This window comes from Haliaeetus albicilla, chromosome 21, assembly GCF_947461875.1.
Source record: "Haliaeetus albicilla chromosome 21, bHalAlb1.1, whole genome shotgun sequence".
Lineage (NCBI taxonomy): Eukaryota > Metazoa > Chordata > Aves > Accipitriformes > Accipitridae > Haliaeetus > Haliaeetus albicilla.
This window is the reverse complement of record NC_091503.1, coordinates 25,284,705-25,312,409: the sequence shown is the minus strand read 5'-3', so window position 1 is coordinate 25,312,409 and position 27,705 is coordinate 25,284,705. Positions and strand designations below refer to the sequence as shown.

The window sequence follows — 27,705 nt, the reverse complement described above, 5'->3', positions numbered from 1 at the left end:
CTGACATGTTTCAGAAAAGGCCTGTCTGTGTAGGCAAAGGAGCTTTGACAAGCAGTTGGAGTCCCGATCCTTAAAAATGTGTCACTGACTTGAATTTGAAAATAAATATCAAACATTTATTAAATTAGTGTATTGTAAACATTGTCCTTTCTTCTGTTATTCTTTGCTTTCTAGAAATTATCAATGGATTTTTCAATGGTTTTATGCAGTAACTGTGGTAAGATTGTGTTCTGCATCCTTGATGGTTTGTTCTCAGCGCTACTTACAGAGCTACCCTCTGATCCAGCCACAAGGTGCACTCAGGACATGGTTGTCCTGCAGTTACAGTAGCATAGGCTGGTTCTTGTAGACTCTGGAAATAGCATGGAAATAGTCAACGTTCCTCACGCAGCAGCGTGGAGCTCAGAGCCTGCCAGCCACCAAACCAACGAGGCTGCCCTGCACCGAACTTCATGCTGCTACAGCAGGAGTGACAACCTGCCCAGGCTAATTTAATGCACTCCTGACATATCCCGCAAGGAAAAGCCTTAACAGTGCCTGGAGCTCCAGTGGTTTCTATCTCATTAAACATGTCTAAGTTGTAGGGCCTGGATGTACTTCTGTGTTTTAGATTGCTGACCTTGTCATATCCTGACAGCGTAAAGGGATAGGGCCCAGCTGTCTGCAATTCATTTCCACCCACATCCTTGGTTTCCTTGGAAGAAAATTCTGATGACTGGGAAGGAAAGAAGTGTCTGGTCTAGAGGATGTAGAGAGCAGGACAGAAGGATGTATGGAGAGCACACTTGCCCCACTAGTTGTTAGGAAACTTGCCATTAACAACCCAAGGGCTATGATAGCAGGAAATAATTTTTCATTCTTTCCTATTCTGAATTACTCTAATCAAGGAATTAAGGCCTGAAGAGCCCATGGTTTAGTTGAAAAGAGCTGTAGGTGGACTGAGGGCAGCTCTCCGGTGTCCCGCACAGTGGCCACACTCCCAGCACGCCTGCCCCAAGCTCTGCTTATTCTGCCGTACACACGGCCTGGCGGTCCTTCCAGGGTGTTTTCTGCATTGATTGCAAAGGGGAAAAATTTCCACGACCCAGCCGGTCGTCTTCAAACTCCTTTACAATATGCCAGACCCTCCCTCCCTGACAGTAAAAGAAGGAGAAGAGAAGCTCACCCACGAACACAGACCAGACCAGCACTGGATAGGTCACTGTCTTTATCACAGTACTTGACTCCAGGACAGAGCTTGCTTACTTGCTTTATTTATTTCTTTATTGTCAAGTTATTTTTTCCCTAAAACCATAAGCTTGGCTGAGAATCCATGAGATCAGTCTCATGAGACTGAGTCCTTTTTATTTTCTGTTTGGATTATGAAATTTAATATCTCTGACAAACATGTTTTCATGCTTGTGGGTTTGTTCGTTTGTAACCAAAAAGGCTAGAAACTTGTTATTTTAGCTAAAAGCTAAGATTCTCCCCTGACTGTGGGGAGAATATCCAACGCTGTTAGACTTCCAATAATATTTCAAGACTACAACATTGTTAGAGAGTGATAACAAACTTGTTGAAGTGGGTTTTTTTTAAGATGTGCCATAAATATTTCCCACTAAGTGCTGTGAATACTTCAGACTAAGAGAACAGCAAGTGCTAAAGGCCATGGCGTGGCAGTAGTTTAGGCATATGCTTCATTGTACCTTTTGTCTCACTTTAAGCATGAACAGAAGTCCTTCTAGAATATGCCCTGGAAAAAGGCATAGCTTTATTACATAAATGTAGCGCCTGACCAGTCTTTCTTGTTTTCAATTAATTACTTACTTTTATTTGTATTTTAATTGTTTGAAAGTAAGCTATTTCTAGTCATATCTAGTCACTGAATGACTGGCTTAAACCAAAAAAAAATCACATCCTCTGGGAGATAGGAGAGTATCAAGTGTTCTAAAAAGTCCCGCAGAGAGCTGTTGTGAAAATGCCTACTTTGGCAACATTGCTCAGAACCACAGTATCTTCAGAATGACAGTATCCTCAGGGAATAAGTGGAGGTCTTCTGTCCTCTAATACAGACCAATGTTGCTCCCCAGTGCTAGTATATTTAAATTTATAATCATTTTTCACTAAAAAGGAGATGCTTAGCATCTTAAGGCTTACCATCAGAAGCAGTCTGCTTTATGACCAGGCATATTTTCCCACAAAAGAGGATATATTTTAGAGTTTGATAAAAATTCTAAAAAAAATACAAAGAGAGTCTAGGATCAGTAACAGAAAAGCAAAAAGATGTAAAAAAAAAAAAAGATAGTAACCACATTCACTCAGTCAGCTTCAACATGAGATATAGTGATCAAAATTAATATCAACTGCTTTTCATGCTTGAGATACAAACAAAACCAAAACCCATATGAACTTGGAGCATATCTGAAAAATAAGAAATTAAGAGACAATAACTTTAAATACATATGGTCTTTAGCCTGCCTAAGAATGGTTCATGAAGTTTGGAAGGTGGAAAATTCCCCCATAACAGCTTTAATAGAGTAGGATGGATTGGGAAAGGTTTTCATGAACTAACCAAATAGATGCAGAAGTGTGATTCTCTTAAAATAAATACATGCTTTTGGCCTCAGTTTCCCTCCCTTTTCCCATTTCTACTGATACAACAAATCATACTGGCCTTGCTGTGGCCATTATTCTCTGCATCTACTGATTGTAATCAGGACAGCACTCTAAAGTAAAGAAGCCTGAAATGCTGGCCAGATTTCATCTAACTGTTATGCTCCCAACAGTACTTTTTTTTTTTTTCCTGAATCCAGGACAGATCAAATTGTATTGATGATTATGACTGCAATTTTAAGAAAATCCATTGGCAAGGCTTGTAAAGTAAACTGTAACCCTAATGCTTTATTTGCTGCATTTGACAAAGTGCAGTGTTAGATTAAAAGGTCTTCTATAATAGCATCTTCTCTATTCAAAATGTACTTTCAACATCATGACTGTGGCCGTTTCTATACCTGTAGAAGATAAAGTAATTAGAATGGTCTAGGACATTTTGTTAAAAATTTTCTGAAAGTAATAATGTAAAAAGAAGTCAAAGAAAATGGAGAAATATGTATTGATTCATCTTCTATTTTAAAGATGAATGTATTCACTGTTGTGCAACCTAGGATTCCACAAGCTATAATATTAACTACTTGTAGCCAGTCATTTTTCTGATGCATCAGAAATCATTGTTGTCCACTTTCAGGATAACTTCTGGGAAACATATCAATTAAAGAAGTAGAAGTTAAATGTTAACCAGACTACTAAAGTACATTTTCAGAAGAATCAGACCATGACGAGTCTGCAGGCTGCTGAAGGAAAACTCCAGCTATGAGCAGTACAGACCCATGCATTCCCACACTTTCAGATGACCTAAGAAACTGTAGCCCTGCTCTCCAAAGATTTGCACACATTTGCAGACTCTGGATAAATGAAGTGAGATCTATTCACAGCAGAAATTTTTGGATGGGAATCCTCCTTCAGTAACACATTGAAATAGTTGTGTAATTAAAAGTCTTCAGTTCCTAATTTCAGAAGTCTAGCCAATTACTTGAAGTTGTGTGCAGGCTTAAGTCCTTGCTAAATCAAGAAGTTTGTGATACATCTCTTCTCATGAGAACCATCTTGGAAATGTTTGGGTAAAGGCTGCCTTTTGTAACAGGAAATACCGCTTCTCTAACTGCTCCACGGTGCATCTGATAACGATGTGATAGTCATCTGATTAAATACATATTTTCCAAATGCTGCATGAAGTTAAATTGCCTGATGGCATTGTATAAGGATATTTTCTATGTTGGTTTTTTTTTTAGGTAGCTCAGAAATGCATGAATACACCCTGAAGTGAATAGCGAATCTCCAGGTGTTGCTTGCTAGCTACATAAGAGAGACTATTCAAAAGCTGTAAAGGAAACAAGCAATTTCAGAGCAATGAAACTTAAAATTGCTAAGCAGTATAGTGGAAATAGTGACTGAAATTTAAAACAGTTATTGTTAGCCCAACCTCTCTTCTAATCCTCTTCTGTCTATGTCATCATGGCAAAATACAATGTGAAAATGTTTGAAACATACTGAAAATACTTCTGATCTTTTTAATGTTAAAAAGAATCTATTAGTTTTCTATCACATACAGTGCATCCAAAGGGCAAAAATGGGGTAAAAAGTAAGGAGAGCAGGGAAAATGAGGCCTTTGTGACCATTCTGAAAACACCAGAGAAAAAGAATGTTTTCTATCTCCTTCTGCAACCATTTATATCCTTCCCCAAAATAGATGAATGAATAAATAAATGGATAAAAGATTCTCAGAGGCTAGAATACACACCTGTAAATTTAATTAAAGGCTTTCACAGCCCAATTTTAAAAACATAGGGCATGCCAATATGCATGTAACTGTTCCCTTTCTTGCATGTGTAGTTACTGTGGGCTGGACTTCAATACCTGCACTGACTGACTGGTTGACCATACAATGCCAGTTTTTCCCAGCCTGGCTGCTCACTCAGATGCATGCTAAGTCATGGATACAACGCAGGAAATTGGGTGGAGAACTAAATATACATTTTTCAAGGCAAAATTAAAGTGAGGCATCACAGAGAAAACCTGGGCCACTTTCTGACTTTGTCAATACCAGTGTTTTCTCAGCTAGCTCTTGTCTGGCACTGAGGTTGCCAAAAGTGTGGACAGCTGGAGTGCATGTGGATTTCAACCCCATCGCATCTGTAGTAGCGTTGTCAAAACCTGCTTGGATAGCACCATTATTTTGCATGCTAACATTATATTTACATTATGTTGGTTTATATTTTTTTTTATTATTTTGCAATTGTTTGACATCATTTTCTATTAAAGTATATTTAGATATTGTTTTGATACAAAGCCAAACTCTCAGAAGACAAATACAAATCTTAGAATTTAATGGTGTTTGGTGCTACCTGGTGCTACACATTAGTCTTTCATAATGCTGTATCATCAATTGGTCCAAAATACTTACATGCATGTCCTAGGAAGAGGGGTCTCAAGTGGCACCTGCTTTAGATTTTCTATCATCTACAGGGTCCTCAAGGTCCTCCTGGTCTTGATGGCATGGTTGGCCCACCAGGACAGAAGGGAGAAAAGGTAAGTTAAATTTCTGTCTTGCTCCTACTTCAGTGGAAAATCTTTGTCAATTCTAGGCTGTAAAAATCATAAATAGTTGTTCCTGCAACACAGCGTTGGCTAGCTTTAGTATTTTTTTAATTGAATCCAGCTGCTAATGGCTTATTAAAACACTTCTCAAAAGGCATATTCAGAAATCCAGAATTCCCTGTTGGGTACAGTCTCATTTTCTGCAGCATGCAATATTCAAAATGCAATATGAGCTACTCTGTTGTGATGTGCCAGTAAAAAGCCAGTCATGACTGGACTTACGCAGGTGAGTTTTTAGGGGAAAGAAAGAACTCCAGCTAGTCCAGACTAGCGTGACGGCATATTCCCTGCAGAACGCACCCTCCGATGCGTGGGTATACCAGGGCAACTGGGATTACTGAAGTTTGGATTCCGTGGACCACTGACACATCAAGTTTTGTAGACTTCTGCAGCAGCCAGTAATTCTCTTAATTGCTGACTAGTGCACTGCTGCTGCCCCAGCAACGATATCCCACCCCTACATTAGTGGCAGTTCCAGCCTTCTCTCACCCCTTGATGAGACATTTCAGCATTCTAACCTGGCAGCAAAGGGTTACGTAGTTTTCTGTTGACTTGCTGCACCAGTTGGCTTCATGCATGATCAGATGAGCATTATGGCCAGCAAAAAGGGAGGAGTGGGGAATACGTAAATGAAAGCAAGGGATCGTAACATCCAGCAGATAGATTTTCTTGTGTTGCCATAGAACGAAAAACTACATATTGCAAAATTGCCACTCTTTTTAAGTTTCCCTGAATTACTGCATCCTTTTTTTTTTTTTTTTGCACCCCACTTCAAGAAGGATGTGGAGAAGACAGAGACGGTGCAGCAGAGGGCTATGGAGATGGCCAGGGGCCTTGAGTACATGACCGATGAGGAGAGGCTGAAGGGGGCCAAACCATTTAATCTGGCAAAAAGGAGACAAAGGCATGGCCAACAGATAGAAAGATATAATTATAACCCTTTAATGAAAGCTAGTGCTTCTGCATTTGAAATACTGAAATACTGAGTGAGGTTTTTTGCACCTCATTTCAAGAAGGATGTGGAGAAGACAGACACAAAGACTACAGGAAAATTTCATCCTCCAGTGAGCTTCTATGCCACACTTCATGCACAAGAACTTGGAAGTAGATTCCCAAGTGTATATTGAAAGCTCGCATACTGTAAGGGAAATGAAAAGGCAAGTCCTAAATGGCCAGAATATTGATATTTATTTATTTATTTTTTAAACCACAAGATTTTTTTATAAATATCCTCTGGAGACTGAAGGATCTGAGTTGTGATTTCAAAAGCCTGAGGCTGGTAAAATTGCAGCACACTTGGGAACTAGCAGCTATCCAGAAAAATGCAGTATGTATGTTACAAAGCAGGCATCCGAAACTTCTGTCCATTGTAATCAGTGGTACGTGTTTTACATAAAGGAGTCTAAGAATAGAAAGAAGTCTAGCTGAAGTAAACTGAACCTGAATCACATATTATAGGAAGAGACTGATGTGGGAAGGGAAGTAATTGGAATAAAAAATTAAAATTTCAAAAAGGGCATAATCCTCAAAGAAAAGGACAAAACCTCAAATGTTTTGCCTCACTGAGCCTGTTTTCTGCATTGTGTATATCTGATAAAAGTTTAATTAGAAATGAAGCACTATATATTTGTACCTGCTCAATACAATCCCCAGCACCTTGGGATAATAGGATTTTTCCATTTCTACTATTCATTTTTGTCTGAAAACCTTGATTTAGTCTATATTGCAATATCTTTTTTTAATCATTATTCCCAATTAATCCAGAGATGATTACAGGGAGAAACTGCAGGATGCACTGAAAGTAAAGTAAGTTTGTTCCTTGGAGTGAAATTTGATGTGGCTTTTTGCCATTACTTTTGGAAGAAAACATTGTTATCATTTTACACCTGATGCTTCCTCATTTTTTTCGGACTTTACTCAAGCAATATTTCTGTTGAGTGAGTAAGGACAGGAGGTTGCTAATACAACGATTAATTCCACTAGATTCAGTGCAATTTGGAAAAGAAGTATTTGCATGCCATGACTTTCTGTCTATACCATAAAATAGAAGTGGAGAAAACAGTGTCTAAGTATATAAAAGCAAATCAAATAGCTCGATTGCTGCAGATGAGCCTTAAAATCATAGTAGTCATCATCTCCTTTGGAACAGTGCCCTAGACAACTTGTGTGGGATCAGTTTCCGCTTCCATTATATCCCATGAGAGTTTTAACATTCAAGTTCAGAAGCATGAGGATGTGACCTGCAATGCTTAATTCTGAGTGCTCCAGACCTTTAAAATCTGCAGCAATAATTGAAATACAAGATTGCATCCTGTCTGCGTACCAGACCAGAAGTATTCATTTGTTATAATAACTCCTGAATTACAGATTGTTTTCTTTTTAACTAAGAGATCTAATGTTTCATGTACAGGACACTATGACATCAAATTAAGCAACACAGAAATCTGTGGGTATTTTAATTAAGCAAAAATATCATAAATGTGTTTTTGTGGCCTGTCTAATGCTCTTACTGTAAGTAATTAGGATCGGTTTTCTGTTACAGGGTGATCAAGGTCTTCCTGGTTCCACTGGTCCAAAGGTAAAAAAAAAAAGGGTCTTTATACAATAACAGTATCACTCTAATACAGCATGTTACTGAAAATGGCTGAGAAGTCTAAAAGATTATTATTGTGAAACCTAATGAAGTTAGCAAACTTGGCTTCTCAGTTGGCCAAAGGACTTCTCTAAGAAGTGTGTCCAGGAGGCCGAGGGAGGTGATTCTTCCCTGTACTCGACTTCTGTGAGACCCCACCTGCAGTACTGCCTTCAGCTCTGGGGCCCCCAGCATAGGAAAGACGTGGACCTGCTCGAGCGGGTCCAGAGGAGGGCCACGAAGATGATTAGGGGGATGCCCCATCCCTGGCAGTGTTCAAGGCCAGGCTGGATGGAGCTTGGAGCAACCTGGTCTAGTGGAAGGTGTCCCTGCCCATGGCAGGGGGGTTGGGACTGGATGATCTTGAAGATCCCTTCCAACCCAAACCATTCTATGAGTCTGTGATTGTACTTACTTGCATCTACTTCTGCATGTTCAGTGTACCAATAGACTGACCTTTTATTTTAGGGTGATACTGGAATCACTGGGTCAATAGGCCCCAAAGGAGAAGCTGGTGCTGTTGGGTCTCCTGGGAAACCCGGACCACCAGGACCTCCTGGGCCCCCTGGGCCCCCTGGACCTCCTGGACCCCCAGGACTGAGCTACAGTTTGGGATTTGAGGTATTTTGCTATTATGGGGTTTGCTGTAGCCATGGATCTACTTCCTTCAGAGGAGGGACAGGGTAATCACCTGTGTATTTCACAGCTATTTAAGGCTGAATTGATGACAGATAGAGCCATTTGCTCTAGACTGAAATTTGCCTAGGAGTAGCCAAAATTCTTTCTACATTTCACCATCTAATTGGCCATGCTTAGGCCAGGTAAGTAATGCATTTCTTTGGGCAATTTTGATGAAACTATTCAGTAGTAACAGTGTTCAGATGCTGGGTTTGATGCTTATATCATTGCTAATATAAAATACTCAAATACTGTACTACAAGGGAAAACTTATTTAGCACTTTTTTTCATGTAAATAATTTAGAGCAATGATCAAAATATACACAGATTGCTGACAGTATTCATTAAACTCGAACTGCAGGTCCCTCTTAAGCTTTGACTTTTCCCATGCTGTCATTCTTCAGGCCACAAGTTTAGTTTAGGCATGTCACTTATGTAATGTGTAAATAGAGAGACTGATGTTGGACATTTCTGACCTCATGGTCTGTTCTACTCAGAAGAAAAATGTTCTATAAAAAACAGTTTTTAAAGTGCAGATGCTACTCTTTCTGCTTCTGAAAATAATACCTTCATCACTTTAAAAATATAAGATCTGGCCAGCTCAAGCTGAGTTTAACATGCCATTTGAGAACTGCTCATTTAGATGATCTTTTTGGAGCAGAAAGTGGCTTTCCAGTACAGAAAGGCAAAAGGAGCACACTCAGGTTCAAGAATTAGAGCTGCTGCAGTAACATCTTTGTGAAGGGAGGTTGACAAATTGCCTACATCAATATTCACATATGAGTCTTCCCTTTTTTTCTTTTTCCATGCATTTTTCATTTCTAATTCAGCTGTTTGGCTCAGGAAAGTCTTTCCAGAGTTGTCTTTTTTTATGTCTTGGGATATAATACAAATTTGCATAGAAACTGAGGGCAGTTTCATCAAAGAAGTAAGCAATGTTTGACCAAAACTACTGGCCATCTGTAGAACTGCTGCAGTAAACTGCTGGTGTTTAAAAGATACCGGTTTACTTACACATATTTCTCCTAGTATGTACACTACCCCTTTAGTATTTCTCTTTTCTTTAGAGACACTTTGAGTACTCCAAGTACAGAGGTGACTACTAATGCTTGTTTAAAGACACAGTCTGATTTCTGATGTCTGACTAAATAATACTGTACTATATAAACTACTGGTTAATAATGTCACTGATGTCAGTGGATTTCAGTGGGACAAAAAAAAATCTCTCCAGCAGTTCACAAGTTCTTAATTGCTGGCCCTGCAGTTGTTAGCAAGGAACAGCATAAATTCTAAGCATACAAACACTCCATTAACTTAGGCACACTATAAAGGCTGGTACAGAGTCTCCCCTGAATAAATATGTACTTGTCTCAGAATGAGATAGGGACTACTGGTAAGCCACATCTTCATCCTAGGCCTGGTCCAAGTTTTAGCCCAGGACGATGGCTTCTCTGACTTAGAGCCATCTTCTGCGACCCTTGGGGATCCAGCATTAAGAGATTCTCCACTCTTCCCCATCCATTCACACTATTTGAGTAGCAGCCAACTTTGCCTCATTGTGCCGCCAAAGGGTTCTTCTGCAGGTAGGTACTTAGGACCAAACTCTGCCACTTCTGATACCTAAGTCTCAGAGGAGCAAAGTTAGTAGATGAGCAGGAGAGAGTGAAACCTAGAAGTCCACTCTTTTATGGACACAAACACAGAAGGATCCCAGCTCTCACTGTAGCAACAATATCTTGACTGGCTTCATCTTGAACTTCATCTAGTCCAAACAGAATTGGCATGATTCTCGTTTCCCTGAGAGGAATACTACTGTTAGCAGGCTTCTTAGTTCTAGCTGATCTTTTGGATGCCCACCCCTGCCATCTGTTAAGGCAGCACCATGGTCTGCCAGTTCGTTAGGGCAACACTACCTTTTGGTTGGCAGTCTGTTTATTGCTGTAAGGCTGTTTCTGCAAAACATTCCTGCTAGCACTCGTTAGCATCTGTTGTCAGCTATGTGCAAAAACCAAATGGCATGGGGTTTGCTGGCACTTATGCTTGCCAAAAGAACAGTTTGAGCTGCAGAAGGTACCTGGTAAACCCATTAAAAACATGCAGATGTCAAAAGCGATGGTGTGTTATATAAAGCAGGCATCAAGCACTCTCTTAAAGGGAAAAATAATTGGCACAGTGGAGGCAAGGGAAAGAAGGACTCAGAAACACAGCTTGTGATCTACCCTAAGTAGCGACTGGTTAAACAGGCCAAACAGAATATCAGCAGATTTTCTGTTTATATTTGATACACTTACAGCTGATGGAGGAGCAAAATGAAAGTCTGAATAACATTCAGTCTCAGGTGAAGTTACACAAAAGGACTTGAGCCAACCTGATGACCCAATGTCTCCCACCTTGGTGCCCGAAAGGAAGGACCCAGTTCCAGCTGTGCACTCCTTCTGCTTCTCTTGTTGCTCTCATGGAGTTGGTGGAAAAGGGCAAAAGAACAAGATCTCTCTTTTTGACTGGAGTCAGATCAATTGATGTTTTCCATAACTTCGGCATTAGGCTGGCATTCCATAGCAGCTTAACCTGATCTAATAGGTCTTCCACCCTTTCCCTTACACCATCTCCAGGGTGCATCAGACCTATGGTAATCTGAGCCATTTCAAGTCCCTAACTAGCAGAAAACTAAGTAGATAAGGAGTATGTCTCCTCTAAACATGATAATCTGATACAAGGGCTTGTTGTCACTAAGAGGTGGAGATTCTGCTTTGCTCCTGCTCCTCCTCCCATCCGCAGCCATTCCTGGCACGAGTGCCCTTCACATGCACTGACATCCAGTGTTCCATCAATCCTTCCACAAGCCATTTTAATTTACTAACATTTTAGAGAACCATCCTACCCCCCAAAAGTAATGTATTTTCTGCCATTTTAGTGATTTAAAGTGGCTCACAGGAAAGTGAGAGGATTCAACACGTGGCAGTGATGTTGAAAATGAAGGCTGTATGGCTGTGAGCAGGGAAGTGGAGTGAAGAAAGATCAAGATTTTCCTTTTTCAGAAAAAGGAAACAACCCAGCACAGCTGCATTTAAAACTGCAGCTAAAAGCAAGTGAGCAGTTTCCTGCTGGCATGGTTCATCCAGATGGTTTGAAGCACAATCTGACAAGTTCTAGATTAGGCATAAGGCAAGGGATAGGAACATGTGGCTGGAATGGTACTGGGGGTAAAACAGATAATTGTGGCTGCCTGCAATTTTATTTCTTCGGCTGCTTTGGAACTGGCAGCTCCTGGTTCTGCCACGGATTTGGAATGTCGCGGTCAGAACAACAAGAGCTGGAGGGAGGTTGCTGCTCTCTGTGTAGTCTCCTTTTGAACCCCTAGAAAACCTCCTCAGGAAATAGGGAATGCTGCTCTCGAGGTCTTCCACTTCACAGAGATCTTTCTGAAGTCAGCAGAGTGCCACAGCAGTGGTCAGTGGGCTGGAGCCCATGACCTATGAGGAAAGACTCAAGAAACTGGGCTTGCTTAGTCTGGAGAAAGCTTAAGTGTTTTAGCAGCCTTCTGATACCTAAAAGGAGGTTATTGAGAAGACACACAGCCAGGATCTTTACAGTGGTGCACAGCGTGATGAGCAACAACAATCATAAATTGAAAGGGAAGGTTCTGACTTGATACGAGTGAAATATTTTTCACCTTGATGACAGCCAAGCATTGGGACAGGTGCTTGGAGAGGCTGCAGAACGTCCATCTCTAGAGGATTGCAAGACCTGAGGGGACAAAGCCCTGAGCAACCTGATTTGAATTCAGTGTTGACACTGCTTTCAACAGGAGGTTGGACTAGGTAACCTCTGACACCCCTCCCAACATAATTAATTCTACAATTTTGTGATTGATAGAACATTTATTTTTTCTGCTCAATTTCATTTCAGTAAGCTGTATTTTAGGCAAGAGTTCAGCATTCAACTGTGAGAATTAGGAAGGACCTTTATTTTTTAATAATGATTGCTGCTCTTAACAAACTGCCTGCAAGTTCTCCCTGCCTTAAATCAATTATGTAATCCCTTCCTAGTCATTACAGTATTTCAGTAGCCAGGTGGCAGGTAAATGCTAAAGAAAAAAATACTGCTACAGCATGCTTAAACATAGCACATACTTAAAATTATGATGCTATCTCACTTCTGCCTGATAGTGTCCAACCTGAAGTGCTGGAGAAATGGTGTCAAACTGGCAAGACTGTAAAGACCAGAGTTTCTGTAAGGAAGATCAACATGTCCTTGTTGCATTTGAGTGGAGCCCGTCTCCAGAACGCCATGCATTGGTCAAAAAAAGGTTAATGAGAGAAGATAAAAATATTTGTGTTCAGTAGCTTTCCAGTTTTTTACAGGACTCTAGAAAACAGAGCAGTTGAAAAAAAAAAAAAGACCAAAAAAAGATAAATTCTTAAATCCTGTAGCATTTTTTCTCTTCCATTAGGATATGGAAGGATCAGGTAGCATTGGCCTGTTAAGTGAATCCAGAATTCCAGGATCAAGAGGGCCAAAGGTAAGTGGATGTTTTGGGGGAGGGAAGTGTTGTTTGCTGTTGGGTTTGGGGTTTGTTGTTGGGTTTTTTTTTTCAAAAACAGAAGTGTCTTCCTCTCTGCTTTTTGGAAATGCGTAGCCCCAGTCAGCTATAGATTTGGAGTCACTGCACTGCACTGGTTTCAGTTGCTCTAGAATGACATTACAATGACTGTGTCCTCCAAAGAATCTGAATGGTATTTCTCTGATACCTGGTTAGCTGATGACTTTCAGATTCTGCTCTGGTATATTTTTGACAGATTAAAAGATGAAATAGAGTGTTTTGTATTATCTAGCACTCTATTTCTTGTTTTACCCTAATAGATGCTGTTCTTGCATATGAAGATGAATTACATACACTAATGAAACTGAAATGTTATAGTTTGATGATTGAATGTGCATAATCTGAAATACCACTTAAACTAAAAAAATGTTTGCAGTAGTGTGGAAGCAATGTCCCAGAGGAAGGGATGTTTTTTCCTCCATCACCATGTCTCAGGAGATTTTTGCGAGTGTGGGCTGCTTTAAAACACCAAGTAGGGAAAAGGGAATACAATGCATCATCACTTACCAGATCATTAGGATTTATCTTCATTCTTAGCAATAACATCAAAACTGCAGCCTATGATGCCTTCCCCAAAACAGGCAATTACCCAGCATTCCTCCTCCCAGAGCTGCCTGCACTCTTCTAGTTTGGTCTTCAGAAGTCCTACCCCTGGGCTCACTCCGAAAGAAATATTCAAACTTTGCCCAAGTTTGGAGAAAGTGCTGCTGATGATGGTCTTGGGTTATGGTAGATGCCAGATTGAATACTAGGCAACAGTGCACCATCACTGCAAATAAGGCAAACCCTGTACTGGAATACATCAGAAAGAGCATTGCCAACAGATACAGAGTTGTTACCTTTATAGCCCTTTAGTCAGGGTTAGTGAGGCTGCATTGAAATACTGCATCCTTTTTTTTTTTTCACTGCACTTCAAGAAGGATGTGGAGAAGACAGAGACAGTCCAGCAGACAGCTGTACAGATGGCATGGGGACTTGAGTACATGACCAGTGAGGAGAGGCCGAAGAAGCTCAAATGGTTTAGTCTGGCAAAAAGGAGACAAAGGCACGAGCTAATAGCTGCTTACAAGTCTTTGAGGGGCAATTGCAAATATGATGAAGCCAAACTGTTGCTCGTAGTGCCAGGTGGTGCAACAAGGGATAGTGTTCACAATTTGCAACTTGAGACGTTCAGGCTAAACCTTAGGAGAAACCTGTTCGCTGGGAGGTTGGTGCAGAACTGGGGCAATTTGCCCAGGGAGGTTGTGGAAGCTGTGTTCTTGGAAGTTTTTAAGACTTTGCTGGACAGAGACGTGACTGACCTGATCCAGAGCTGGCGATGGTTCTGCTTCAAAGGGGTGACTGGATTCGATGGCCTCCAGAGGCCCTGTACAACCCTGTTTCTATGATTCCATGAATCATTGGAAATTAACTGAACGCTGGAGACAGGAGCAAGTTTGAGAAGCTCTTCACTGTGCTGGTTTAAAGTACTAGTAACTGTGAGTCACTGAAGTTATAGCTGACTCAGTTTAATACATTGGAGACCTTTGCCCCCTCTTATATCTTTTCCTAGATGCTAAAAAAGTGGCACAAAAAAAAACAGTTACAAAAATAAGAATAGAATTCATTAGCTGAAACCAGCTAGTATCCAAAATGAGATGTCCAAACCAGTGCCAAAATTGCCCATTCTGACCTGCCTAAATGACAGCCTTACTCTTAGGTTTGGTTTTATAACAGGCATTGTTTCCAAGTCGCTCAGCTATAAATACTGAAAAAATATCTTATTACAGCTGAACAAAATCCTGGAATTTTGTTTTCCTGTTACTATTTAGTCACTCCACAAAGTTTGAGTCAGTAAAGAAGGCAGAACTTTCCTGTAACCATGAAAAACCATCCTTACTGGTACTGCACAAAAGCATTGTGAGCCACTTACACCGTATGACAACTCCAGAGGTTCCTGATTGTGTTTAAGTGAAAACAGAGTATATGCTTCTAAGAGGGCTGTAACTCAAAGCAGCTGCTAGGAAATAAATTACATTTATCTGCACTATATTTGTATCTGTTGAAATTTTTTATTAATCTTTTATGAGAAAGTAGTGGTTATGTTTTGAAGGAGAAGTATCAAATTTATTTTGTCTGTAGGCTCAGCTATCATTTCCAGGGTTTCTATTCTCTTTCTTCCACAGATCAGTGTGAAGTTTTGTTGGTGTTTGGTTTATTAGTGTCTTGTCCTCATATTCCAGATGGAAGACAATCACTTTGTTGAGTTCTTTTTTTTTCATTTAACTTTCTAAAATGATCAATAATGAACTGTTGTTCATTTTGTCATCAAAGGGTTATAATTGTACTTTACAACTGATGTCACCATATAAAGACAAGAGAGGAATTTGCATCCCCATATGTTTGTTTCAAGCTACTTTTAAACCTAGCAAGACAATGCCATGTTGCCTCTGAACTGGTAACATATCTTAATTTTAGCCAAGGAGGCAAATTCAAAAAAATTGTAAGCAATTGAAAGCAATCCTTTGCAACAAATGCACTTGGACAATTTTATTTCTAATATTTTCTAAAAATGTGTATAGTATGCAGTGACAAGATAAAGTTGTCTTTGTAAGAAGAAAAATCTTTAGAACTTTGCATGATAATACAGAGCAAGGCAGTATTTAATAGAACAACAAATCTAAAACAATGCTTACATTTTATTACTCTCTGTTAATACTACTGGTCTCCAACATTGTTTTTGTAACAGTTGTGGTTATGAATCAGTTTTTTTCTTGAGAAAATTTATTATGAAGTGCTGTGTGGATTTACCAGTAAATTCAGTGTAATTTTATAGGGTTCTGCAGGAAGACATGGACAGCGTGGGCCATTAGGACCAAAGGTACCCTATGTGACAAGGAACACTTGAAAGCTAACCTATTTTGCTTTGGCACATCTTTTTTATTTCTATATTCCCAGCATTTGCCTTAACAAAACAGCTTTGGTTTAGCGTTCATATACTGACTAAGTATGGGACAAATTTTGTTTCATTTACACTGGGTATCCACCCAGAATGTGTATTAATAGAATTATTGCACATCCACACCAGAACAGTGAGTAAATACCAGCTGGGCCGTTACATTCCAAGGCACTTGGTGTCACATGGCATTTTTGTTTAATATTTTTAGGACATTTGGCAGTTTCTCTTTGTCGCTCTTTTATACATAATTCTGGTTTCCAAGAGGTTACGTGTATGCTGTTGAAAGAGAAAGCTGCAGGAAGGGACCTGCTGACATGATCCCAGAAAGTGATAGGGAAACATTCTGGAAGGTGCTGGGGAGAAGAAGGGAGATGTCATGATTACTTTGCCTTGGTTTTCATTTGAGCTCAGTAGTGACTGAATTTTTCCACTTTGATGCTGGTATTGATTAAGTAAGCCATGAGGAAAAAATGGAGAGGTGAAAAATCAGAGGAAAAAAGGGCAGATTCACAGAATGGGGCCTTAGACTGGAAGAGGCTTTTTCTATTCCTATGTAAATCTTGAGTAGCACTCAGGTTACTAGTACAGCATGACAACACCATTTCAGCACCTTAAACGTGGAGTTAAAGAAATTCTAAGTCTTCATTGCCCTGGGAAATGATAGCAACATTGAGAGAGAAGGAAATTTAAAAAATAGGTGGCGGGCCCCATCCTCTCTTCCTCAAATTTGCACCTGAACACACAGAATGGGTCACTGACTACCCCAAAAGCCCATTGCCAGCAATAACTGCATGCATCTGCTTCACAGAACAACAGCAATCAAAGATCTGGCCAGACCCCAATGTCTAGAGTCTATGGAGCTCAGCTTATAGGGCTGGGAAAAGTCCCTCCTCTGAGTACTATTCCTGTTAATGCTGGAGGACAACATTACTTATGAGTGAAAAAAATCAAGTTATTTGCACAGCCTGTGTTATCGAATGATACTGCAAAGGACTGGCTAGAATAGATGTGCTCTCACATGATGCTGCTCGATGGACACGAGTAGGTGCCAAGTCTCCGTGCTGAAAATACATTTTTTGTTAAAAACTTATTCTCTGCCCTTAACTAGAAATTTTGTTTCTAAAATATTGTGGAAATACTGTTTCACAAAGACTTCAGAAATGGAGGTAGCATGATTCCCAGGATTTAGGAACTGAACTGGGACTGAAAAGATAGTCATAAGCCTTGGCCAAGAGACTTCGCCACCACCTACACCAAGATCTTAGTTGTTTAATCTTGAGTCAGTCATCCCCAAGATCATGGAGACACAGAAAGGAAGATACTATTGCCTAATATCTTACAAAATTAATATAAAGTGCTTATAATACACTATCATTCTCATGGGGATGAATTTTACACCCACTTTTCATGGTTATAAATGACTTCACTAGGCAACAGTGGCAAAATACAACAACCACCCACTTCCAAAAACCAAGAGCTAACACATCATGAGCAGTTATGTTTCATACATCCTTCATCCTTCAAATACCCCAGACTAGTAGAGCTGTTAGAGGCCTGCTGTGATCAAAGTTTTCTCTCTTTCTTAGCGAGTAAGTAAAGATCCAAATTCTGCTTTCACTTTTATTATCGTGAAAAACTGTTTTCATTAAAAAATATTCTACAGTCTTCATGCGTTCACAAACACTCCTAAAAGACAATAAGCATAAACATAACATTTGAGTCAATGGCTGTAGCTCCTTGCTGATCTATTCCTGTTTACATTCTCTATCTCAAATGAAATAAACTAAATTGCATGTTGCCTGTCTGTAACGAAATCAAGGAATCATGTCTGCTCGGAGCTAGAGTACTGCAGAATCGGTCCCCAAGGTGGAAGAGTGCAGCATTGGTCACACTGCTCGTGGTATGACGCAGTGGCCGGGCAGACGGGGAGAGCAGTGTTGGGGGGGAGGCTGAGTTAATGGTGTCGGAGGAAGACGGTGGGTCATTTGTGGAGGCACGAGGTCACTGTGGCATGGTTAGGTCTGGGGAATGTTACCATGTGCTGATTTCAGACACCAGAATGAAGGTTCAGGCATGTGGCTTGGTAGATGCTCAGCAAAAATCATGTGTGGTGACCAGAAACTTTAAGATGTGGGCGGCAACTGGGAGGTTAGACCCCCAGAACCAATTCACAAATGTATGCTGAGCATCACTCTACCAAAAATATGCCCTATTTTTGCTAAACATTTTACTGCATTCAGTCCCTTTATTTGTAAGGAAGGTATCATACATGTTTAAAATCCTCGTAATTACTGTTCACTTTGATATTTGAGCCCTACTTTGTCTCTGTTTCAGGGAGAAAGAGGCAGCATTGGTCCACCAGGTTCAAAGGTGAGAAATTCATTTATCTTGATCTAAAACCTCAGTAGTTTCTTCCTCTTAGTTTCCTTTCTTCTCTTAAGGCACTCAGGAGACAAAGAACATTTCTTGCTCTGTCAGCATATTAAAGCCCAGGGGGGCGTCTCTGGAAAAACAGAACCCTTTCTCAGTTGAATTGTGATTATCAGGAGCCAGCGTAACCTGTTGCTTAAGACTTCTGTTTAAAATATGGTTAAAAATGCATTTAAAATCCTCAGGTACATGATGCCATAGTGTTTTGTGAGGCCATTGACGTTTTCACCGGAAGAAAAATAAAAAATCAGCAAAGCTTGTATAAAAAACTGAGTTCCACATGCCCCCCTGCTCCTTAATATCACGGTGCGTAGCCAGGACCCCACACCGGAGCACTCCCCCCACGTCGCACGCCTGTGGTGCAGTAGTAGATCCATGCCATGTTGTGCAGAGCCCTCAGGAGCCATCCCCGACCCCGACCCGGTGTTCAGCACAGAGGCCGCTGTCGTTGCCTATTTCTGTGCTGGAACCTGCCCATCACCCTGCAGCCAGGCTCCTTCTAGCCCACACCTGACCACTCGGCAGGGACAAGAGCGTAGAAATCTGGAGGGTCTGGAAGGACGTCCAGAGATCATCTAGTCCACTCTCACACTCAGAGTGGTGTTATCACCAAACACTAGATCACATCTGCAAGGCGTTTGTCTCGCTGAGCCTTAAACACCTCCAAGGAGGTTCCAAAAACGCTGTGGCTATCTCGTCCTGGTGCTTCACGATCCTCTTTGGAAAGACAGTTTCCTGAAGGTGCAGCCTGCACCTCCCAAGCTGGAACTTGTCCCAGCTGTCCGACTCGCCCTGTGCACCAGCGTGCAATCCAGACCTGCTGCTCTGGATCGGCGCAGCTTCTAGACGTGAGGTCCCATTGCCAGGGAAACCTGCCAGTTTACACTGCTTTACACTTTGTTAGGACTGAAAGGAATGGAGCTGGAGTCCCTTCTTTCCTCTCCAATCTTCCCTATCATCACCCCTGTCCGTTCTGGTTTGGACTCCTCTTGGAGCCCACCCAAAGCTTCTGTTTGTATCTGTGCTGCTTTTTGCCAGTCCCTGGCTGATTTACGTGCCTTTTGCAGGCATGAGCCAGCAGAGGGTGGTGCTGGGACTCATAGAAAATAAAAATAAATAAAATAAAATAACATAAAATCGATAAAATAAAATTTAAAAATAAGATAAATAAAACAAAAGCTTCTCTTGCACTTGGGACAGCACTGAAATCGAGAGTTGCTCTAGGAAACAAGATAAAAGCAATTATGCATCTACCCTTCTGCTTGCTGAATATTTACAAGAGTATTATCACAGTCTTCTAGCAGCATCTGCTTGTTTATTTTTAAAAAAACAACAATGTAGCAGGACTCTGCTTGCCATAAATTCCATCTGCTGTACATATTTTGAGTGTTGCCATTTCACAGACATATTTGTCAGCATGATAATTAAAGCTGATGCATTGATGCATAGGACAGTTGTTAATTCTTCTTTTTAGTCTGTTTGAGACTATAGATTCTTTTCTTAATTATTATTCATACAAGTGCTTTGTTCTGTGGTTCTTGTTCTGATAATTATTATTGTTGATGTGACAGATACATTTCAAACACATGCCTATATTTTAAGTGGAGTGACTACAGTGCTATTTAAAAATAATCAATCAATCTCTTCAATACTCAGATTAAAAAAGATCTTAGTCCTCTTATATGTGAGCAATGAGCTACATTCTTAAAATATGGAGGGAGTTAGAAATAAGGATGTCTCTGGATGCCTTATTTACAGTAAAACATCTTACCTATCCTGGATCTTTTCTTCAAAATTAAACTTCATTAGGAAAATCAATTGGTGAAATTATTCAGCATTCATAATAGCAGGAAGCTGATCTGCAGGTACCAACGTGCCTGAAATGGCAGCATTCTGTTGCAGAAATGCTGTTGGTCCAAGGTTATTTCCTCTGCCCAGTTACCTTTGCTGCAGATAGATACATGTAGTTTCCCACAAGCACTGAAGAGACTTACGTCCCAAGTACCATTTTGACTAGTCATGTGGGTGCCTAAATCCCAGTAGTTGCTTAGGTGCCTAAATCCTATTAGCATTCAGAGACACCTTTTGTCCTGCACTTGTCTATAAAATGAAAATTAGAGTGCTTCAGAAATTATACTTTATCTTAATAAACTGCGTGTTTATTCCTGAGGTACATGCTTTGCTGATTACAGACAAAAACCAGAAATAACAGTGAGAATATACTTTCTTAATGATGTGGACACACTAAATCTTTTATGCTGGTGGTTCTGTAGAAAGGCATAAGAAGAGAGAGGATTTTGTGTCCTGTGAACTGTTAATTTGAATTTCTTCTGTCACACCAGAAGTGCAGCAGAGAAGACCATTTGATTCTGGATGCTTTGATACCCTGTTGTTCTTTAAGACACTCCTGTAGAGTATTAGGTAACTCTCAGTGGTATTATCGGGTCACATCATTCCATCCCAGTATCCTGTCTCCAACAATGTCAAAAGCATATGCAGTTTGAGCAGATGCTTAGATGCAATTTGACCTTATAAATGGGCAAGTATTTCGTCATAGTTCTCCTGAGTGACCTCCTAGACTCCAGCAATTTGTGACTCAGGGACTTTCTCAGCTAGAAATGGTGTCTGAACCACAGTTAGATCTCTTCAAATGAACTTGATGTCTCCCCTGGAACTCATGCAAACTTCTACAGTTTACAAGACCTTGGGGCGAGGTACTCTGCCAACTTAACTACACATCTCATGAACCTCTTCCAGCTATTTTCATTTGATGCCCACTATTTCTGCTATTAGAAGTGTGAGTCCCTAACTACTCTCTACATTTAGATGGCTCTACAATATTCTTCACCCACCTCCTCATTTGTCTCTTTTCCAAGCTAAAGAGTCATAGCTTACGCTATCATGTCTCATATAGAAGCCATTCTGTACCTTCCATTATTCCCATTGGCCTTTTCTGAAGTTTTTCTAGTTCCACTAGATCCTTTTCAAGATGGAAAATGTGAACAAACCAGTGCACAGAATTCAAGTTATGGGCATACAATAAGTATATACAGTGGCATAGTAATGTTCTGTGCTCTTGTTTTCCTGTCCCTTTTATAATAATTTCTTGTATTCAGTTTATGTTTTTGACAGCTACTGAACTGACCTTTTAATAGAATTGTCTATGTCTACTAGATTTTCATGGTACTATCTAGTGTAAAAGCCCCAAAGCAGAACAAAAAGAACCAAAACAGTCTTTTCCTAAAAAAAAACCAAAACGCTCTCCCCCCAAAACAAACAAACAAAAAACCCCACACCAAAAAAAACCCACTAACCAACCAAGCAAACAAACAAAAAAATAGCCCCACCACTAAAACAAGGCAGGGCTAATATGTCACTTGGATTATTTGTTAGGCTGTTCTGTGTCATTTCCTTTGCTCTTTCATACGACACAGAGGAAAACAGATACCAAAAAAATGTAGTTCGCTGTTTATCTGGTCCTTTAAGAATTCAGTTTTCCTTTATCCATTTTTCTCTGGGCAAACTGCATTATCACTACTGAGTGATACTCCTGTGTTTCTCCCATAGAGTAACTGATCAGATTCTTAGCAGTAATATACAGTCCTGCATTAAACTAGAGCAGGGGCTATCAGACTTTTCACCAACGCCCATCTACATGCACGCCTCTCCCTCCTCTTCCTCCAGCCTGAGAGTCACGTCACTGAAGGGTGGAAATAAATAACCCACAAAACGTATCTTGGGGGAAAGCAACACAATTCACCCTTTTGCTAAGGGGAGGTGGGAGCAGCGGAGAAGAATGATTGAAGCTGCATTAAACAAACCTGCTGCGGAGAGGGGGAACCAGCAGGAGGAGTGGAGAGAGCAGATGACTGAGGAGATGATGGTGACTCCATGGAGCCCCCCCAGACCTACCCCCTAGTCCCTTCAGAACCCTACCGTGTCCCCCCCAAGAGTGGTAGCCTCCTCCTCGTGTGGAACTGAATACAATTTAGAGAGAATAACAGCGTCTTTGTCGTGGCAGGGAATGCCGGGTATGGATGGAAAACCAGGCTTTCCTGGCATCGCCGGACATCCCGGAGATGTGGTGAGTAGGGCTGTCATAATCCGCGACTACCTAACACACACTGGCTCCCAAACCTATGTCTTAAGGCTCAGCAGGAGCCCTAAAAAAGTAATTCCCAGCAGCGTGCAGACATCTGGGCCTGGGTTTGTCCTGCTGAACCCGGAGCCGCCACCTCCGACACCAAACACCGCAGCACTGTCCCTTCTCCTCGCCTCCCTCACCAGTCAGAAGCGATACAGGCATCTCCAGAGGCTAGTTCAGATCCTCCGATGCTCCTTTTGCTTTTAATTATTCAGAAATCAGCTCCGCTTTTAATTAGAGGGAAGCTCGCAGGCTCGTAGGTGATTTGAATGTATTTCTCACACTTCAGAGCCGTGAGGATTACGGAGCTCTTCAGCTGGGGAGTCCCACGGCTCATTCCCTGCCACCTTCCTCCCAACCGTGCCATCCCCAGCACAGTGAGTTGTGTCGAGGGGCTGATCGAGCTTAGAAGTAACCTGCCTGACAAAGGACTGTTTAGCCGTGTGTTCCCCTGCCCAGTCCGCTGGGCAACGCCGGACCCAACCGAGGGGGTTAATGCTGAAAAAAAAGAAGGAGCAGCCAGGCATGGCTGATTTCAGTGCAGGGGAAGAAAGGCTTGTTGAATTAATCCCCAGCTAATGAAATGTTGTGTGCCCATTTGCTTCGGGTCACCTGTGAACTCTGTCGAACATGCTGGGAAATACTTTTGAACATCAAATCCTCAGAGTTGGAGTTGAAATCAGCTGGCCCTATCTGTGGTTTGAGAGAGCTGGGGATCGATCCTTCTGTACCTGCATTTTACTGCTGTGCTTTTTGTGAAGCTAGAGAAAGCGCATTTTCACCATGTTTCCTTTTAAATCACTTATGCTCATTTTTTTAATCACATGCAGGGGCCAAAAGGGGAGAAGGGTGACCCAGGACCTCAGGTGAGAGTGTGTGGATTTCATTCTTTCTGAGAAACCTATGTGAAATGTAGTACTTATTAAATGGGTTTTCCACCTGTAATGCTTTTGAAATAGGGTAAACCAGGACAGGACGGGAACAGTATTGTCGGACCGCCTGGACCACCAGGACCACCAGGACCAATCATAGCAATACCTGAGGTAAGGGTGTTTGCCAAGCATTAAACTCTCCAGAACTCGTCTTACAGAGAAGAGGGCACAGGCAATTAATAAACTGGCAATTCTGCTGTTGATGTTCAGCTCGTAAGTCCTCAAAACAAAAAAAATCTCAGTATGTCTCTGTATCAAATGGATTGGTTTTGAAAAGACGAAATAGGAAGGGAAGTGGGTGAAGAGCTTACATAGGAAAATTATGGGGCCATATTGAGAGCTTCTCACAAACTCTCCAGCTGATTCTGCAGGACTTGCAAACATCAAATAAAAATCAACAGAGAAATACAAAACTGGGAATGTTTAACAAAGCAAGGCACCTGAGACGCAGCAATGTGTAGGAGAGATACACATTGTGTTTTCTGACAGGTGTCCGCTATACAAACCAGAGCACTGACTCTGTTGCGGAAGCGACAGCCAAAAGTACCAAGGGGTAAAAGCCTAGAAGCTCATAAAAACTGCCCAATATCCCTTAGCTGCATGTATGTTCTCAGTCAGTTTTGCTTTGTGTACATCAGCCTTTTCAAAAACAATACTAGTTAGCAGTAACGAAGGCTAGAGATTAGGATGAATCCCATTTCAAGCTGATAACAAAAATCCTTGTGGTTGGCTTGATATGACATTAAGAACTGGAGAAGCTGTGAGTGGCTGCAGGAAATTCTTCACCTCTGAGAGCTGAAGGTACCTAAAACAGCGAGACTCGTCCGTGGGAATGCATATTTCGGCAGTAAGAAGTGATTTGTGATTGCAAGAAGGGAAAATGCCCAGCTGGGAAATCTGTGTTAGCAGGACCTGGCCACCAACATTATCATGAAGCTGAGATACACGTAACATTTTTTGTTGACTGGAACAACTAGGCTTTCACTTAGGCTTCTGCTACTGACAGCAAATATTGCATAGACTGGCATCCCGTAGCCCACATAACCAGTCCCAAAGGAGTTGGGTTTTTTTACTGAATTTACTGGGTATCCACCCAGAATCTTAGGATCCAAGATCCTAAGATCTTGCATGAGCAGAATTATAGATTCACAGAAGTGTTGGTTGGAAAGGGTGTCTGAAGATCATCTAGTTCAAAGTCGTCACCAGCTCTACACTTTATCCTGTTTCTGTTGGAGTGCTGGGAAGTTCCTCAATAGCTGTGACAGAAATGCTGGTGTAAAATTCATGTTCTTTCTCACAGCCCTGTGTCCTGGTTTCAGCTGCCACGGCGTCACTGTGGGGCCTTAACTCTTATCAGTGACTAAACAGCTCTGTTTGCAGTAATAATGAATCTGAATGTGTTGCTCCTTAGCTCATTAGTACTTAAAAAAACACTGTGAGAGCCTCAGAGGGAGGACAGTATGTATAAGAAATGTAAAAAGATTATTGAAGCTGACATAGCAAACTAATGACGCTAGTTAGCTGGAGGCTGTATGGCTTCCTACACGTTGTGATAGTCACAGTCCGTATGTCTATCTAATGTGTAGCTATGTCTGAAGAAACCTAACATGCATCCTTTGAATTCTCCAGAACTTCTGCGTGAACGACCTTTACCATGCATTACAGAAACGTATAGAGCCTAGTAGAAGCTTTATTGCATTAGGTGTATTACAAACCCATAGAGAAAGCCATTTCTTTCTCTAAATACCTTGGAGTTTAAGAAGTAAGCTCTCTTACAAAGTCGGGTGCATAGTATATGTGGCTTTATGTACATTTGTAGCAAACAGGTATTCTGGGGGGGTACAGCAAGAGCCATCTATCTTTATATGCTTCCAATCCTCTATATTGTTAACCAGATGGTTTCTCTGAGAACTTGGTGTGCTGGATTTTGATGCAGTTAATTAAATGTATGTGTGTGTGTGTAAGTAAGTGTCAGTATGTATGACACTGAGTTCTACTTACCTCACAAATGTTTGTATAAGAACAGGACCTTTGCTTACTACACGTTTGCTGAGATAGAAGATTAAATTATGCAAATACATTTTGTTGATTCAGTGTCTCATCTTCTGTAGTTAGCTTCAGATATGGAAAGAACTACTGCAAGCAGACCTATCAATTGCAGTTGGAATTACAGAGCTAAAATAAATACCAGTACCAGCTGCTGTAATGTGGATATTGGCTTGACCTGGGCAGAGCAGCAGAGATCGATGAAGTGATCTAAGCAAACCACAGGGCAGTTAGAGAGATCACTCCCTGGGTCAGGGTCTATTAGTTCACTCATTTAACTGTTGTGGAGCCAAAGACAACAATACTTCTTGGGCTACAGAAGTCCAGTCTATCAGAGTTGGAAGGAAGTTTTCTTATGAAGGGCTGGGTGGCTACAACTAAACAGATTTTATGCTTCTTGATCAAAATGAAAGAAATTAAAGAGCTGGTGCGGTTTCAGCATTTTTGAGATATTAAGGCCTGACGTGGACAGCTGTGGCTCAGGGCCTGGCCCCACCACTACCTGGCCAACAGCACATGGATTGAACTGCGCTGAAAAGTGGACCTTGGTTTCCTCCTCATTTAACCTGGTCCCGATGTCAACTGGGGGGATTCAATTCCTTCAGGAGCCACTTCTAACACTGTGGAAAGACACGGTAAGATAAAATGGAGGTCTGCAGTGGAACCTCGCCATTTCCAGGCTTCTGCAGAACCTGCCAACACCCTGGGTCTCAGGGGCTTGCAGGCCTTTCTGCCACCTCAGTTGCCTCCTGCTGTCAGTCAGGAATTCTGCTCCAAACTGCCATGTTTAAAAACCAATGTCCCTCAGTTTGCTGCTCTTTGACCTTCCAAAATACTAGAATCAATATTCCTTACCCTATATTAGCTATTTTGCTCTTCTGGAGCATAGCCTCTGATACTCAGTGCATTCTCATGCATGGATTCATGATAACGAGTAAACCATATTAATTGTTGCTATGATTTTATCACTCCAATTTAGTTGGATACAGTACAGAAATAATTTTGAATAGAGAAATTTTATTGGGTTTAAATTTAAAACTTTTCAACTATTATCTATTGCTGCATTATTCATCCATATTTTAGGTACAAGAACTGCATGAAAGGCCTGGAGAAAGGTTAATGTTGGGGGCGTAAAGCAAATGTCGAAGTATTTTGTGTTTCCTATGTTCTTTCTGTAATTCTAATAAGGGCATATTCATGCCATTTGGATACAAGGCTGAAGGTTTACTTAGAACCCAGCCCAGACAATCATACTAAAACCTACTGTTTCTTCCTCTTCATAACAGTGAAGAAAATAAGAAAAACAACGTTGTCCTTAGTTCATAGTCAGCACTTTCTGACCTGATTCGATGTGTTGAAAAGTTACATTGCTGGATTGTTGCTATTAAAGCTGCTTGCACATCGAAAAAGGAAGATAAATATCTATATACCTAGAGCAGCTTGTGAAGAGTGCAATCTTTTTCTCTAATCATCATCCCTGTACCCTCTATTTTCATATATTCCTCAGCACTGTGTACAGTTTTCTGACTTCCAACCGCAATTTCCATTTGCATTGAAACTCTATAAAATATACGAAGTGCCTGATCCAAGCTCAGCAAAGCCTTTGGGATTCTTTCCACTGACTTCAGTACAGTTTGGATTGAGCCCCGAAAGATTGAATACTGAGTAATTCCACAATGGAAAGGCAGTGTAAACCCAGGGCTCCTGGATTTCTGCCACCAGCTGTAGATAAAGCAGAACAATTGCAGCAGGAGGACTCTTTTATTACTGTCATTAAGGTAACAGCCCATGTCTTGTTCCCCTTCTGGGCCATATAGAGCTGGGAATACAGTGGGACCAAAGGCATCGAACTACCCCGGAGCAATGCGGCAGAGCTTATGCAGGCTGGGAGATGGAGTGTTGCCTGCAGGACTTAAACAGTCTTTTTATTTGGCAGTTTTCCAGTGGGTTTTGTAGAACATGAGGACAGGGAGCAGGTAGCAGCACCCAGTAAAAGTGACAGGCTTTAGCAGCATGAACCATGATGCCAACATGACCTCAAAGTACAGAAAGTTGACCATATACAGCCATGCTCAGTTGACATAGGATAGGATAGGATAGGAGGATAGG

At 41.1% G+C, this 27,705-nt stretch overlaps 1 protein-coding gene across 1 annotated transcript in view; it reads left to right on the top strand.

Annotated features, from left to right (window-relative positions):
- COL15A1 (collagen type XV alpha 1 chain) overlaps positions 1-27,705 on the top strand; it is a 157,466-nt gene that overhangs the window by 85,431 nt on the left and 44,330 nt on the right. Inside the window, exons 14-22 of the mRNA XM_069809271.1 lie at positions 5,062-5,124; positions 7,736-7,771; positions 8,294-8,446; positions 12,957-13,025; positions 15,922-15,966; positions 18,379-18,414; positions 22,496-22,558; positions 23,449-23,484; positions 23,578-23,661. Of these exons, the coding sequence (XP_069665372.1) occupies positions 5,062-5,124; positions 7,736-7,771; positions 8,294-8,446; positions 12,957-13,025; positions 15,922-15,966; positions 18,379-18,414; positions 22,496-22,558; positions 23,449-23,484; positions 23,578-23,661 (585 nt within the window). The remainder of the gene's footprint in view (positions 1-5,061; positions 5,125-7,735; positions 7,772-8,293; positions 8,447-12,956; positions 13,026-15,921; positions 15,967-18,378; positions 18,415-22,495; positions 22,559-23,448; positions 23,485-23,577; positions 23,662-27,705) is intronic.